At 35.8% G+C, this 12961-nt stretch overlaps 3 protein-coding genes across 3 annotated transcripts; 2 read left to right on the forward strand and 1 right to left on the reverse strand.

The window, feature by feature from the left end:
• Positions 1 to 460: 460 nt before the first annotated feature.
• On the forward strand, positions 461 to 1546 carry LOC130976643 (2-hydroxyisoflavanone dehydratase-like). The gene has a single exon (XM_057901558.1). The coding sequence runs from the start codon at positions 529 to 531 to the stop codon at positions 1441 to 1443; it is 915 nt and encodes a 304-aa protein (XP_057757541.1). The 5' UTR covers positions 461 to 528; the 3' UTR covers positions 1444 to 1546.
• A 4795-nt stretch (positions 1547 to 6341) lies between these two features.
• Positions 6342 to 7605, forward strand: LOC130975234 (uncharacterized). The gene is made up of 4 exons (XM_057900053.1): positions 6342 to 6359; positions 6453 to 6964; positions 7113 to 7398; positions 7489 to 7605. Exons 1-4 carry the CDS (start codon positions 6342 to 6344, stop codon positions 7603 to 7605), a joined length of 933 nt encoding a protein of 310 aa, XP_057756036.1.
• Positions 7606 to 7691: 86 nt separating this feature from the next.
• On the reverse strand, positions 7692 to 8793 carry LOC130975235 (uncharacterized). Its single transcript, XM_057900054.1, has 3 exons — positions 8641 to 8793; positions 8359 to 8536; positions 7692 to 7819 (listed from the first exon to the last, which is right to left on the reverse strand). The coding sequence occupies exons 1-3, from the start codon at positions 8791 to 8793 to the stop codon at positions 7692 to 7694; spliced, it is 459 nt and encodes a 152-aa protein (XP_057756037.1).
• Between the last annotated feature and the right edge of the window lie 4168 nt (positions 8794 to 12961).

Below are 12961 nucleotides of genomic sequence, written 5' to 3' on the forward strand. Positions count from 1 at the left end.
AGGAGGAGAAGAAATTCCAATGAGAAGAAGAATGTGCAGCAAGAAGAAGAAGAACGTGCAGTAATGACACAAAAAAATGTGTGGACGTGAATATAAATGACTTGTATAGACTTATATTAAAAAATAACTAACTTGTATAGAGAGAAAAATACTTTAATTTTTATATATAAGTATTTTATACAACTTTTTTTATAATATAAAAATTAAACTACTTTTAATTTATTTATTGATGCGGAATTTATTTATTTTTTTACCTCGTATCAATAACAAAATGCTTAAACAAATATGATACATATAATATTCGTCCGGATTTAACATATATTATATTCCCAAACATTTTCACTTTCCAATTCCATAAAGAAAGGGGGATTGATTAGGTTGGTTAGGTGAACCCATTGATTATTAATATAAGTGAACTCCTCGGTCCACCGTCCATCATTCTCTCTTTCTCTCTCACACACAAACACACACAAACACACACACGCTCTCTCTCTCTCTCTCTCGCTCTCTGCACTGCAACAAACAACAATGGCAACTACCACACAAGAAAAAGAGTTAAAACACGAGTTCAACTTCTTCCGCGTCTACAAAGACGGCACCGTCGAGCTCCTCCGTCCTCCACCAACAATCATTCCTCCCTTCGACGACCCCAACACCGGCCTCCGCACCAAAGACGCCGTCGTCACCGCCAACCCACCCCTCTCCGCTCGCCTTTTCCTCCCAAAAACCACCAACCCCAACACCAAACTCCCCGTCTTCCTCTTCTTCCAAGGCAGCGGCTTCTGCGCCAGGTCCGCCTTCACTCCGGAATACCACAACCACGTTGCCGCAATCGCCAACGAAGCCAACGTACTCGCTGTCTCTGTAGAGTACGCCAAGTTTCCGCTTCGGCCATTGCCCGCATGCTACTACGACGCCTGGAGCAGCCTCCAGTGGGTCGCGTCGCACGCGAGCGTGACCGGGCCGGAATCCTGGCTAAACGAACACGCCGATTTGCATCGTGTTTTCGTAGCTGGGAACAGCGCCGGCGGTAACCTTACCCATTGGGCAGTTAGCCAAGTGGGAAAAATAGGGTTAGCGCCGGGTGTGAGGATTGCGGGGGCGATCCTCGTCCATCCTTTCTTCGGAGGCATAGGGGACGACAGTCAGTGGCTATACATGTGTCCGGAAAACGAGGGGCCGGAGGATCCGAGGCTGAAGCCGGCGGCGGAGGATTTAAGGAGGCTTGGATGTGAGAGGGTGTTGGTGTGTGTGGCGGAGAAGGATCCATTGCTGGTTGCCGGAGAGAAGTACGTTGAGGCGCTGAAGAAGAGTGGTTGGAGTGGGAGTGTTGAGCTTGTTGTGAATTTGGGTTTGGGACATTGCAACCATGTTTATGAGCCAGACGAAGACAATGCTCGTGAGGTTTTACGAAAGATTGCATCTTTCATCAATCAACAATAAAGCGCAGTTAGCTGTTCTTCATTTCTCGTAACATACACATGAGAAATGAGGTTCTTGGAATGCTAATGTTATCTACCAATAATTTGATAAAGAAGAAACGTTATTTATACACTAAATTTAGTTATTAAAATTAACTATTAATATATTTATATATAAATATATATAATTTAATTTATTTTTAATATGTATTTATATTTTAATATATATTTTATATTAATAATTAATTTTTATGACTAAATAGTACAATATATAAATAATATAGTTCATATTAAAAAGACAAAAAATAATTGATTTAAATGGTGTGAACTTATTTTGTTTAATAATTATTTATTATAAAATATATTAAATAAAATAAAAAATAATAAATTTTAATTATTGTTTAATATTTTTTATTACTAAATCATTACAATTGATACTCCATCCCCGTTTTATTTTCTATCTTTTTCTTCCCTTATTAGTAGGCATTAATTTGGTAGGGTGTTAAATTAATGTGTTTTTTTTTTAATTTTAAATAAAGACGTTTTCATGCAAAAATGGTGATAAAATCATTAGATGGCTATCATCTGCTGAATATATCAAGTATTCAGATCTTAGTTATATCTTGGTTATTTATCTTCATAAGACACTTCCTTAATTTTATTTTATTTTGTTACGTATATATTAAAATCAGTTACTAAAATTAATAATTAATATAATATATATTAAAATATAAATATATATTAAAAATAAATTAAGTCGTTTATATATTTTAACATAAATATATTAATAATTAATTTTAATATATGTCAATAAATTATAGTTCAAATGGTATAATTTTTTTATATTCATCTAAAAAAGTGATGGATTTAAATTTCTCTATTTTTAGTAAAAAAATTAATTTTAATATACAAATAATATTTTTAAATTTTATTAGATGGGTACAAGATTAACCATTTTTAGATACATTTAAAAACTTTAAAAGAAAAAAAAAACTTATCCTAATTTATCAATTTGATGTGAATTTCACAGACACATGCACAGTACACACATCAACAATTAGGATGCAATTCCACATAGAGTAGTGGGCATTATTTAGAAGATAAAATTAAACCATATAGCGAGATGATGTCACCTTAATACATGTTCTTACTCCAATTCCGGATGTCATCGTTTAAATTGTATAGAGATTTAAAATCAAATAATTTCATATAAATACATAAAAATAAGGATAGAAATTTGTATGTAATTATTTTTATATGAAATTAATATTATATAAATTGAAGTTGATAATTAAAAATTGTTCGATATCAGTTGCACATAAATTTTTACTTAAAAATAAAGATATTTTAAATATAAAATATTTTTAAAAAATAAAATATACTGAAATTGAAAACAATTAATTTATTTCTTTATGCTTCTGTTGAAATATATTATTCAGCATTTAATTCAAACCATTTCATTTTTATTTCTTTCAGTAATAGTAGGAAACTAATATATTTTGTAATTTGTATTAATTAATTATTATTAATATTTTTAATGATGTAAAATTATATTAAAATTATTTTTTTAATAATTAAATATTAATTAAATTTTAATAAAAATACTGGATTCTGATATTTTTTCTATTTCTTTTGCAATCCAAACACGCTCTATCACTTGTCAAAATTTTAAAATAATTAAAAGGACTATATTTCAAAGTAATTTGACTAATTTATTAATTTCATAAGTAGTAGTGGTTAGATAAATATAGTTTAACTAGGGTTTCACCGACCAACATTTTTATATTTTGCTATGCGACAAGTATTATGGATCCGTATTCCATTGAAAAAAAATAAAAGAATCCACTTGATTGTTTAACAAATAATTAAAGCTGTTGTAACGTGTTGCCCAATTATTGTACTGTGCAGCAGAAGGGGTAAAAATATACAGATAATTTCTGTTTGTTTAATTTGTTTAAACCAAATTCAATTAATAGACTAACTTTTGACTTATAATTTATGAAGTTATTTGATCATGTGTTATTTTTATGAATTTCACCAAACAACCATTAAACAGCCAATGGATGGAACCTTTTAATAGTCTGGTTTTACCATCGTTTAGGACCAATTGAGAAAAAAAATAAAATGACATCGAAATAGGGTTGTAAAGCTTGTGAAGGATTTGTTTCATTTTATCCTATGGTAGTTCACACGAATACCACTCATTTCGAATACCGAAAAGAAAATACAACTCATTTCATATATAGGTCGTCAAGAAAAACAAAATGTGCAAGGACTAGAGGTCTTCTATATTTAAAAAAATGTAAATTTTAGAACTACAATGTAACCAATAGTTGTAGGGATTATCACAATCATACAATGACTTTTAAATACACAAAATTGGGAAAAGTGAAGTAAAAATGATGTTAAAATAATTTTGAATGTGTTTAGAATACTAGTATTTTAATAGTTTTAGTCATTGATATTATATATATATATATATATATATATATATATATATATGGTAAACTATTATTTTGGTTCCCTACGTTTGGGGTGAATTCTATTTTAGTCCCCAGCGTTTAAACTGTTCTATTTAAATTCTAAAAAGATTTGATTTGCATCAATCAAGTCCTTCTGTTAAGTGGGTGTCAAATTATTGACGTCGTGTCCGACGTGGCAAGGAAGAGGTGATAGTGGTTAGTAAACGTGTAAGCCTTCCCTCCTTTGGACATAACGCATACTGCTTACCCTGACTCTTCTTCTTCTTCTTCTTCTTCTTCTTCTTGTGAAGCACGAAACGCAAAGGAAAAGCCACAAACCCTACCACTAGTCACTGAAGGCTTGCGATTCGCAGCCAGAGAAGTGACATTGTCGTTCAGTAACGTTAAAGGTCCACAGCAGCAGTGAGTTTGAAACCCTTGCTTTCTGGAAGAAGATCGTGTCAGGTTTTCCATTATCAAATCTTCTGAACCCATTTGGTTTTCATCTTAATGCGTGTTTATATGTAATGATGTATGTTGATGTGTGATTGTTTTGTTTTATAGTTTCATATTCGTTTCTTGTTCTGTTTTGGAAGTTTTTATTTTGCCCTAGTGATTTTATTTATGCATTTCTGTTGTTGTTGGTCAATGTTAGAATTTTATGAAGTGTATTATGTTTGTGTAACAGATTGGTCGAGAAATGAGCTATTTTAGTGTCAAGATACACCATGGGGGGAAGTTTGGGTTTGATGGTGAACCTTTACACTATGTGGGGGGTGAGACTTCGATAGTGGACTACTGTGATGAAGATAGGTGGAGTAGGTTCGAGGCTATGGAGATAGTGCTTGAACAGGAATATGTGGTAGAGAATATCGCTGCAATGTGGTATAAGTCTCTGAACGATGAAACAGATGTAGGGTTGAGGATGCTTCACACAGACAAGGATGCCATGGACATGGCTAGAATTAGAATGAGGGACAACATGGTGGAGCTTTTTGTTGTTCACAAAGATGCTGCTACTACTAGGAAAGGCTGCACTATTGAGGAAGTTGAAGAGATAGATGGTGATGAGGCTGCTGCACCCACTGCAGACACTATTGAGCCTGGTCCAATTGTGTTGCACAAGGCCCAATCTCTTGCTCAGGCCAAGGTGGGTAAGAAGCCCAAGGTGGTGACAAAAGCCCAGAATGATGTGCTGGAGGATGGTGATGAAGAGAGGTCAGAGGGGTCAGATTTTTTAGGTGATGAAGAATCTGAGGATGATGACTACCAACCAGGAATTGATGATGAGGGGGACAGTGATGAACAATAGAGTGAAAATAGCTCTGGAGATACTGATCTGGAGGTCGCATTTGATGACAGCGATGATGATTGGAATGGTGATGGGGGTTTGTATGATGTTGAAGTCACAACTACAAAAGATCCCCAAAGGCCGAAACAGAGTGTTCCAACTGAGAGAGAACAAGGAGAGCACAGTGGCAGTGTTAATAAGGGTAAGGAGCAAGTGGTGGCTGCTGGATTAAGGGATGAGGATGATGGGTATGAGAGTGAGGGGTTGTGGGATGTCCCTGTAAGTGATGATGAAGGGGATCCCTTGTTCAGGAGGTACCCGTTGTATAAGGGTTTGAAGAATATGAAGGAGTATAAATGGGAGGTTGGGACAATGTACGTAGATAGGAATGCTTTTAAGGAATGTGTAACGAGCTATGCCGTGCACAGTGGCAGAGGAGTATGGTTCTCGAAGTGTGATAGCCATAGGTGCAAAGCTGTTTGCAAAGAAGGTTGCAAGTGGTTTGCTTACTGCCATAAGATGAAGAGAAAGGATTCATGGCAACTGACCAGTTGTTACAAAAAACACACATGCTCTAAGGCAACCAAGATTGGTATAATGAGTTCTCAGTGGCTAAGTAAGGCTTTTATGAAAAAGATCTGTGAAAACCCGAAAATCAAGTTGAGAAGATTGATAAAGAAGGTTCACAGCAAGTGGAATGTGGATCTCACAATGACCAAAGCTGCCAGAGTGAAGCAGCAAGCCCTGGATGAAATTAGTGGTACCTATGGAGAGCAATATAGGAGGATTCATGACTATGCTGCGGAGTTACTGAGGTCTAATCCAGGGTCCACTATTCAGATACAAGTGGAGAGACCTCCTGAATTTGAGCTAGAGACACCACCTCCTGGTACGAACATGAAACCATGATTTCAGAGGATCTATATCTGCTTGGATGCTTGTAAACGGAGTTTCATGGTGTGCAGACCCATGATTGGCCTTGATGGATGCTTCATCAAGACTCCATATGGGGGTCAACTTCTAACAGCTATTGGATGGGACCCCAATGATTAGATTCTGCCAATTGCCTATGCTGTTGTTGAAGCAGAGACGAAAGATTCGTGGAAATGATTTTTGTTGAATCTGTGTGATGATTTGGGAGTTGATAAGATCAGATGGTGTACATTCATGAGCGACCAACAAAAGGTAACTCTCAACCTAAACTTGTGTAATTAATTCTTTCTTTAATTCATGTTGTGCTGTTATTGACTGGTGATGTTTTTAAATTCTGCTTCAAAGGGATTGATCCCAACCTTTGATGAGTTACTGCCTGGCATAGACCACAGGTTTTGTGTCAGGCACTTATATAGCAACTTCAGAAAAAGGTTCCAAGGTGTTCAGCTAAAGATGATGATGTGGAGGGCTGCAAAGGCAACATATGTCCAGGAATGGGAGAGGAGGATGAAGGAGATTCAGCAGGTTGATCAAGGAGCTTATAATCATCTCATGGAGATCCCTGCCAAGTATTGGAGCAAGTCCAGGTTTAATTATTTTCCTAGAGTTGATACACTTGTTAACAACATGTGTGAGTGTTTTAACTCTGTTATTGTAGAGGCTAGAGAGAAACCCATTGTGTCCATGCTAGAAGACATTAGGGTTTATCTAATGAATAGGTGGCCTGATAACAGACAAAGTATAGTTACATATGCCGGAAAAATATTGCCAAAAATAAACAAGAAAATTGAAAGAGAGTCTGATAAGGGTGGGGAGTGGTTGGCCATATATGCTGGTAGGGACAAATATGAAGTAGGGTAATAGAGCCAAGTTTGTTGTGGACTTAAACTTACATGAGTGCTCCTGTAGAAAATTTCAATTAACAGGTTACCCTTGTGAGCATGCCATGAGTTGCATTAGAAAAATGTGTCTAGATGTTAAGAACTATGTGAACAAGTGTTATAGGAAAGAGACCTACGTGGACTGCTACCAACATGTAATCTACCCACTGAATGGACCAAATCTCTGGTCCCGGACTGAGAATGATGATGTGCTGCCACCAGTGTTTAGGAAACCAATAGGGCGCCCAAAAATGAGGAGGAACATGACTAGTGATGAGCCACGCAACAATGGACCACTGTCTAAGTTATCCAGGACTGGACAACAACAAAAATGTTCATATTGTTTTGCACTTGGTCACAACAAAAGAACCTGCCCTAGAAAATGTAAGATGGAGGCCGCAGCAAAAAAGGTAAAGTTGTTATTGTCAATTTGATTACAATTCCTTACATGTGAATGTTGATACTGTCCTATTAACCCAATTTGTTGTTACTGTTTATAGCAGAATGCAACTGCACAAGCCAAGAAAGGGGCCAAGAAAGGGGCTGGCACAACTAGGACTCCAAAATCTAACAAGATCCCTGCCAAGACAACAACACAACCAGCAACAAGACTTTAGCCAAAGAGGAAGAGCAGTACACAAGTTGGAGGAAGCCAGGAGTCACAGACATCATCCAAGAGAGCTAGATGCAGCAGCAGTGCCAGTCAACCACAACCATCAACAGCAACAGTCACTAGCCCATCAAGGAGGACCTTGAGGTTCATGGCAAAAACACCACCTAGGGCCTGGAAGGCATTGGGATGAAGAACATAGTAGATTTTAGTGATACCATCTGTTTTGTAATGAATCTATCAATGACCAAGGGCTAATGTCCCTGTGATACTTTAGACACCCTACTTTAAGACTAGTACTGTCATGTTGGTCTCTTTTGTGTTGTTACCTTTTCATGGTTATATTTAAAGCTTGTTTGGATATTGTTATGGTTAAGAGAAGCTACTTTAAGACTTCTCCATTATCTAATGAATTACATGAATTTTCAGCAGCATAGTTATGTGAATTGGCAAATTAAGCATTGTATTTATTAGTAGATGAAACTAAAATAAACTTGTACAGAGCCAAATAATGTATGTCACAATACAGGAACTCATTGCTATTCATTTCAGTCAAAAACCTTACAATGTTTACAGCAAATGCCTTTACACATACAGCCACAAAAAAATTTCATTCTCTTTACATCACTGTTATCACCCAACTGTATGTCAATTTTTTCAATCCCTAAACAATTGACATTCCCTACAAACTAGGGGACAACAATAGAATGGCAAAAATAAATAAAATGCTAACCCCCTAAACCTCAATTAAGTCGATCACATAGCAGCAGCCCAGCCATTGTCCATCCAAGAATTCCAACACCAAGTGCCAATGCAAATTTCCTTTCAGCTTTCTGCAATTCTTCTTTCAACGAGCTTGCTTTGTTCTTCAGTCTTTGAATTTGTGGATCTTGTCCTTCAGGCTCTGCCCAAGCAAAATAATCGCATCCATCTCCTATCTGTTCTCAACCAAACCAACACGAACACACCAAACACTTCAGATCCTACAAACACTTACACCCAATGCTATTTTCAAATAAGAGACAGAAAAGATGAGACTCACCTGAAAGTTGACGCAGCCCCAGAATCTTTTTCCTGAGTTCTCCGCTGTAGATGACGTGCGCAACACCGGTCTCTCTCCACAGAAGCAAGTCCTCCTTCTCCCACGACTCTTGGTGCTGCTACGCAAACCTTGGGAGGACGATTGGGTAGCCATTCTCAGCAGACGAAGAACATCAACTTTGGGGATTAGGGTTTACTTATTGGACCAGATTGCATTTCGTTTTCTTTTTTTTCGTGCTTCCAATTCCAACTGTTAACTACAGCCAAACTGCTAACTTTGCCACGTCAGACACGGCGTCAATAATTTGACACCCTCTTAACGGAAGGACTTGATTGATGCAAATCAAATCTTTTTAGGATTTAAATAGAACAGTTTAAACGTTGGGGACTAAAATAGAATTCACCCCAAACGTAGGGGACCAAAATAATAGTTTACCCTATATATATATATATATATATATATATATATATATATATATATATATATATATATATATATATATATATATATAATTGAAGGATTTGGATCCTCTAAAGTTTGAATTTACTTTAGAGAGTAAAGTGTGATCTTCTACCCTTAAATAGTTTCTCTTTCATATTTATTTTTGGTCCCACCTATGAAATCAATAGTGAAAGATCACACTTTACTTTCTAAAGTGAAATTCAAACTTTAGAGGATCCAAATCCATAATTGAAATTAACTTTTAAAATTATTGGAGTACCGGTTGTTTATATCTGGCCCAAAAAGCAGAGAAAATCCAAAGCACAACTACCCATAATCAACATGTTCGCAGGTCGGACTGAAGTGCTGCATGGTAATCCCTTCACTCCCAAAGGAGTTATAACTAACCTCTAATATCTCTTATCTACTTCTAGAAGATGGATTTCAACAACCCTAAGATAAGGGGACGGTTATCCACCACTAGAAGTGGAACTACTCTAATGGCGGTTATTGGCTCATCCCCTATAAATACACTGATACTCTTCAGGTATACATGATGAGCGGATAATTTATACGCTTTTTGGCATTGTTTTTAGGTAGTTTTTAGTAAGTTCAAGCTACTTTTAGGGATGTTTTCATTAGTTTTTATGTTAAATTCACATTTCTGGACTTTACTATGAGTTTGTGTATTTTTCTGTGATTTCAGGTAATTTCTGGCTGAAATTGAGGGATTTGAGCAAAACTCTGAAAAAGGCTGACAAAAGGACTGCTGATGCTGTTGGAATCTGACCTCCCTGCACTCGAAATGAATTTTCTGGAGCTACAGAACTTCAAATGGCGCGATCTCAATGGCTTTGGAAAATAGACATCCAGGGCTTTCCAGCAATATATAATAGTCCATACTTTATTCGGAATTTGACGACATAACTTGGCGTTAAACGCCAAGTACATGCTGCTGTCTGGAGTTAAAAGCCAGGAAAACATCATGATCCGGAGTTGAACGCCCAAAACACGTCATAACTTGGAGTTCAACTCCAATAAAAGCCTCAGCTCGTGGATAGATCAAGCTCAGCCCAAACATACACCAAGTGGGCCCCGGAAGTGGATTTATGCATCAATTACTTACTCATGTAAACCCTAGGAGCTAGTTTATTATAAATAGAACTTTTTACTATCATAATCGCATCCTGGATTGTATTTTGAATCCTGTGATCACGTTTTGGGGGCTGGCCATTCGGCCATGCCTGAACCTTTTACTTATGTATTTTCAACGGTGGAGTTTCTGCACACCATAGATTAAGGGTGTGGAGCTCTGCTGTACCTCAAGTATTAATGCAATTCTATTTTCTTTTATTCAAATCTCTCTTATTCTTATTCCAAGATATTCATTCGCACCCAAGAACATGATGAATGTGATGATTATGTGACGCTCATCATCATTCTCACCTATGAACGCACGTGATTGACAACCACCTTCGTTCTACATGCAACTGAGCTTGAATGTGTATCTCTTAGATTCCCCAACAGAATCTTCGTGGTATAAGCTAGATAGATGGCGGCATTTATGAGGATCTGGAAAGTCTCACCTTGTCTGTGGTATTCCGAGTAGGATCCTGGGAATCCGGAAAGTCTAACCTTGTCTGTGGTATTCCGAGTAGGATTCCGGTAATGAATGATTGTGACGTGCTTCAGACTCGCAAGTGCTGGGCATTAGTGACAGACGCAAAAAAATCAAGGGATTCTATTCCAGTAGGAGCGGGAACCAACCAGTGATTAGCCGTACTGTGACAGAGCGCGTGAGCGTAGTTTTCACTGCGAGGATGGGATGTAGCCTTCGGCCAGTGTGATGCCTCCAGACGATTAGCCATGCGAGTGACAGCCGCAGAGGACCATTTTCCAGAGAGGATACAAAGTAGCCATCGTCGAACGGTGAACCCCTATACACAGCTTGCCATGGAAAGGAGTAAGAAGGATTGAGTTGAAGCAATAGGAAAGTAGGCGTTCTTGAGCCATACAGTATCTCCATTCGCTTATCTGAAATTCCTACCAATGAATCTGCATAAGTATCCCTTTTATTATTTCTATTTTCTTATTTCTATTTTCGAAACCATAAACAAATTTAATCTGCCTAACTGAGATTTACAAGGTGACCATAGCTTGCTTCATACCAACAATCTCTGTGGGATCGACCCTTACTCACGTAAGGTTTATTACTTGGACGACCCAGTACACTTGCTGGTTAGTTGAATGGAGTTGTGGAAAGAAAGTGCTAAGTTAATAAATGCACATACCAAAGAGCCAATATTATTGATCACAATTTCGTCCACCAAGTTTTTGGCGCCGTTGCCGGGGATTGTTCGAGTATGGACAACTGACGGTTCATCTTGTTGCTCAGATTAGGTAATTTTCTTTTCAAAAATCTTTTTCAAAATTTTTCTTTTCTTTTTCGTTTTTACAAACTTTATTTTCGAAAAAAAATTAATAAAAATCCCAAAACAATTAGAAAATCATAAAAATCAAAAATATTTTGTGTTTCTTGCTTGAGTCTTGAGTCAATTTTTAAGTTTGGTGTCAATTGCATGCTTTAAAAATCTTTTCTTGCATTTTTCGAAAATTCATGCATTCATGGTGTTCTTCATGATCTTCAAGTTGTTCTTGGTAAGTCTTCTTGTTTGATCTTGATGTTTTCTTGTTTTGTGTTGTTTGTTGTTTTTCATGTGCATTTTTGCATTCATATTTTCCATGCATTAAAGATTTCTAAGTTTGGTGTCTTGCATGTTTTCTTTGCATCAAAAATTTTTCAAAATTATGTTCTTGATGTTCATCATGATCTTCAAAGTGTTCTTGGTGTTCATCTTGACATTCATAGCATTCTTGCATGCATTCATGGTTTTGATCTAAAAATTTCATGCATTGAGTATTTTTGTTGTTTTTCTCTCTCATAATTAAAAATTCAAAAATCAAAAAATATCTTTTCCTTATTTCCCTCCAAATTTTCGAAATTTTGGGTTGACTTGGTCAAAAATTTTTAAAATTAGTTGTTTCTTACAAGTCAAGTCAAAATTTCAAATTTTAAAAATCTTATCTTTTCAAAATCTTTTACAAAAAGCATATCTTTTTCATTTTTTTCTATTTTTCGAAAAATTTCAAAAATCTTTTTCTTATCTTTACATCTAATTTTCGAAAATTCACTAATAATTAATGTGATTGGTTCAAAAATTTGAAGTTTGTTACTTTCTTGTTAAGAAAGGTTCAATCTTTAAGTTCTAGAATCTTATCTTGTAGTTTCTTGTTAGTGAAGTAAATAATTTTAAAATTTTTTTGAATTAAATCTTTTTATCTTTTATTTTATCTTTTTCAAAAATTTTATCTTTTTCAAAATTTGATTTCAAAATATCTTATCTAACTTACTATCTTCTTATCTTTTTCAATTTTGATTTCAAATCTTTTTCAATCAACTAACTAACTTCTTGTTTGTTTCTTATCTTTTTCAAAACCACCTAACTACTTTTTCCTCTTTAATTTTCGAAAATATCTCACCCCTTTTTCAAAAGTTCTTTTTAATTAACTAATTGTTTCATGTTTTAATTTTAATTACATTTTATCTCTAATTTTCGAAAATTACTAATCTCTTTTTCAAATTTTTTTCGAAATCTCCCTTCTCTTTTCTTCTTCTATTTAATTATTTAATTACTAACACTTCTCTCCACCTCTCTTCATCCAAAAATCCGAATCTTCCTCTTCATTCTTCTACCCCTTCTTTTTCTACTAACATAAAGGAATCTCTATACTGTGACATAGAGGATTCCTCTTCTTTTCTTGTTTTCTTCTCTTTCATATGAGCAGGAACAAGGATAAAGGCACTCTTGTTGAAATTGAT

This window comes from Arachis stenosperma, chromosome 4, assembly GCF_014773155.1.
Source record: "Arachis stenosperma cultivar V10309 chromosome 4, arast.V10309.gnm1.PFL2, whole genome shotgun sequence".
Taxonomy (NCBI): Eukaryota; Viridiplantae; Streptophyta; class Magnoliopsida; order Fabales; family Fabaceae; genus Arachis; species Arachis stenosperma.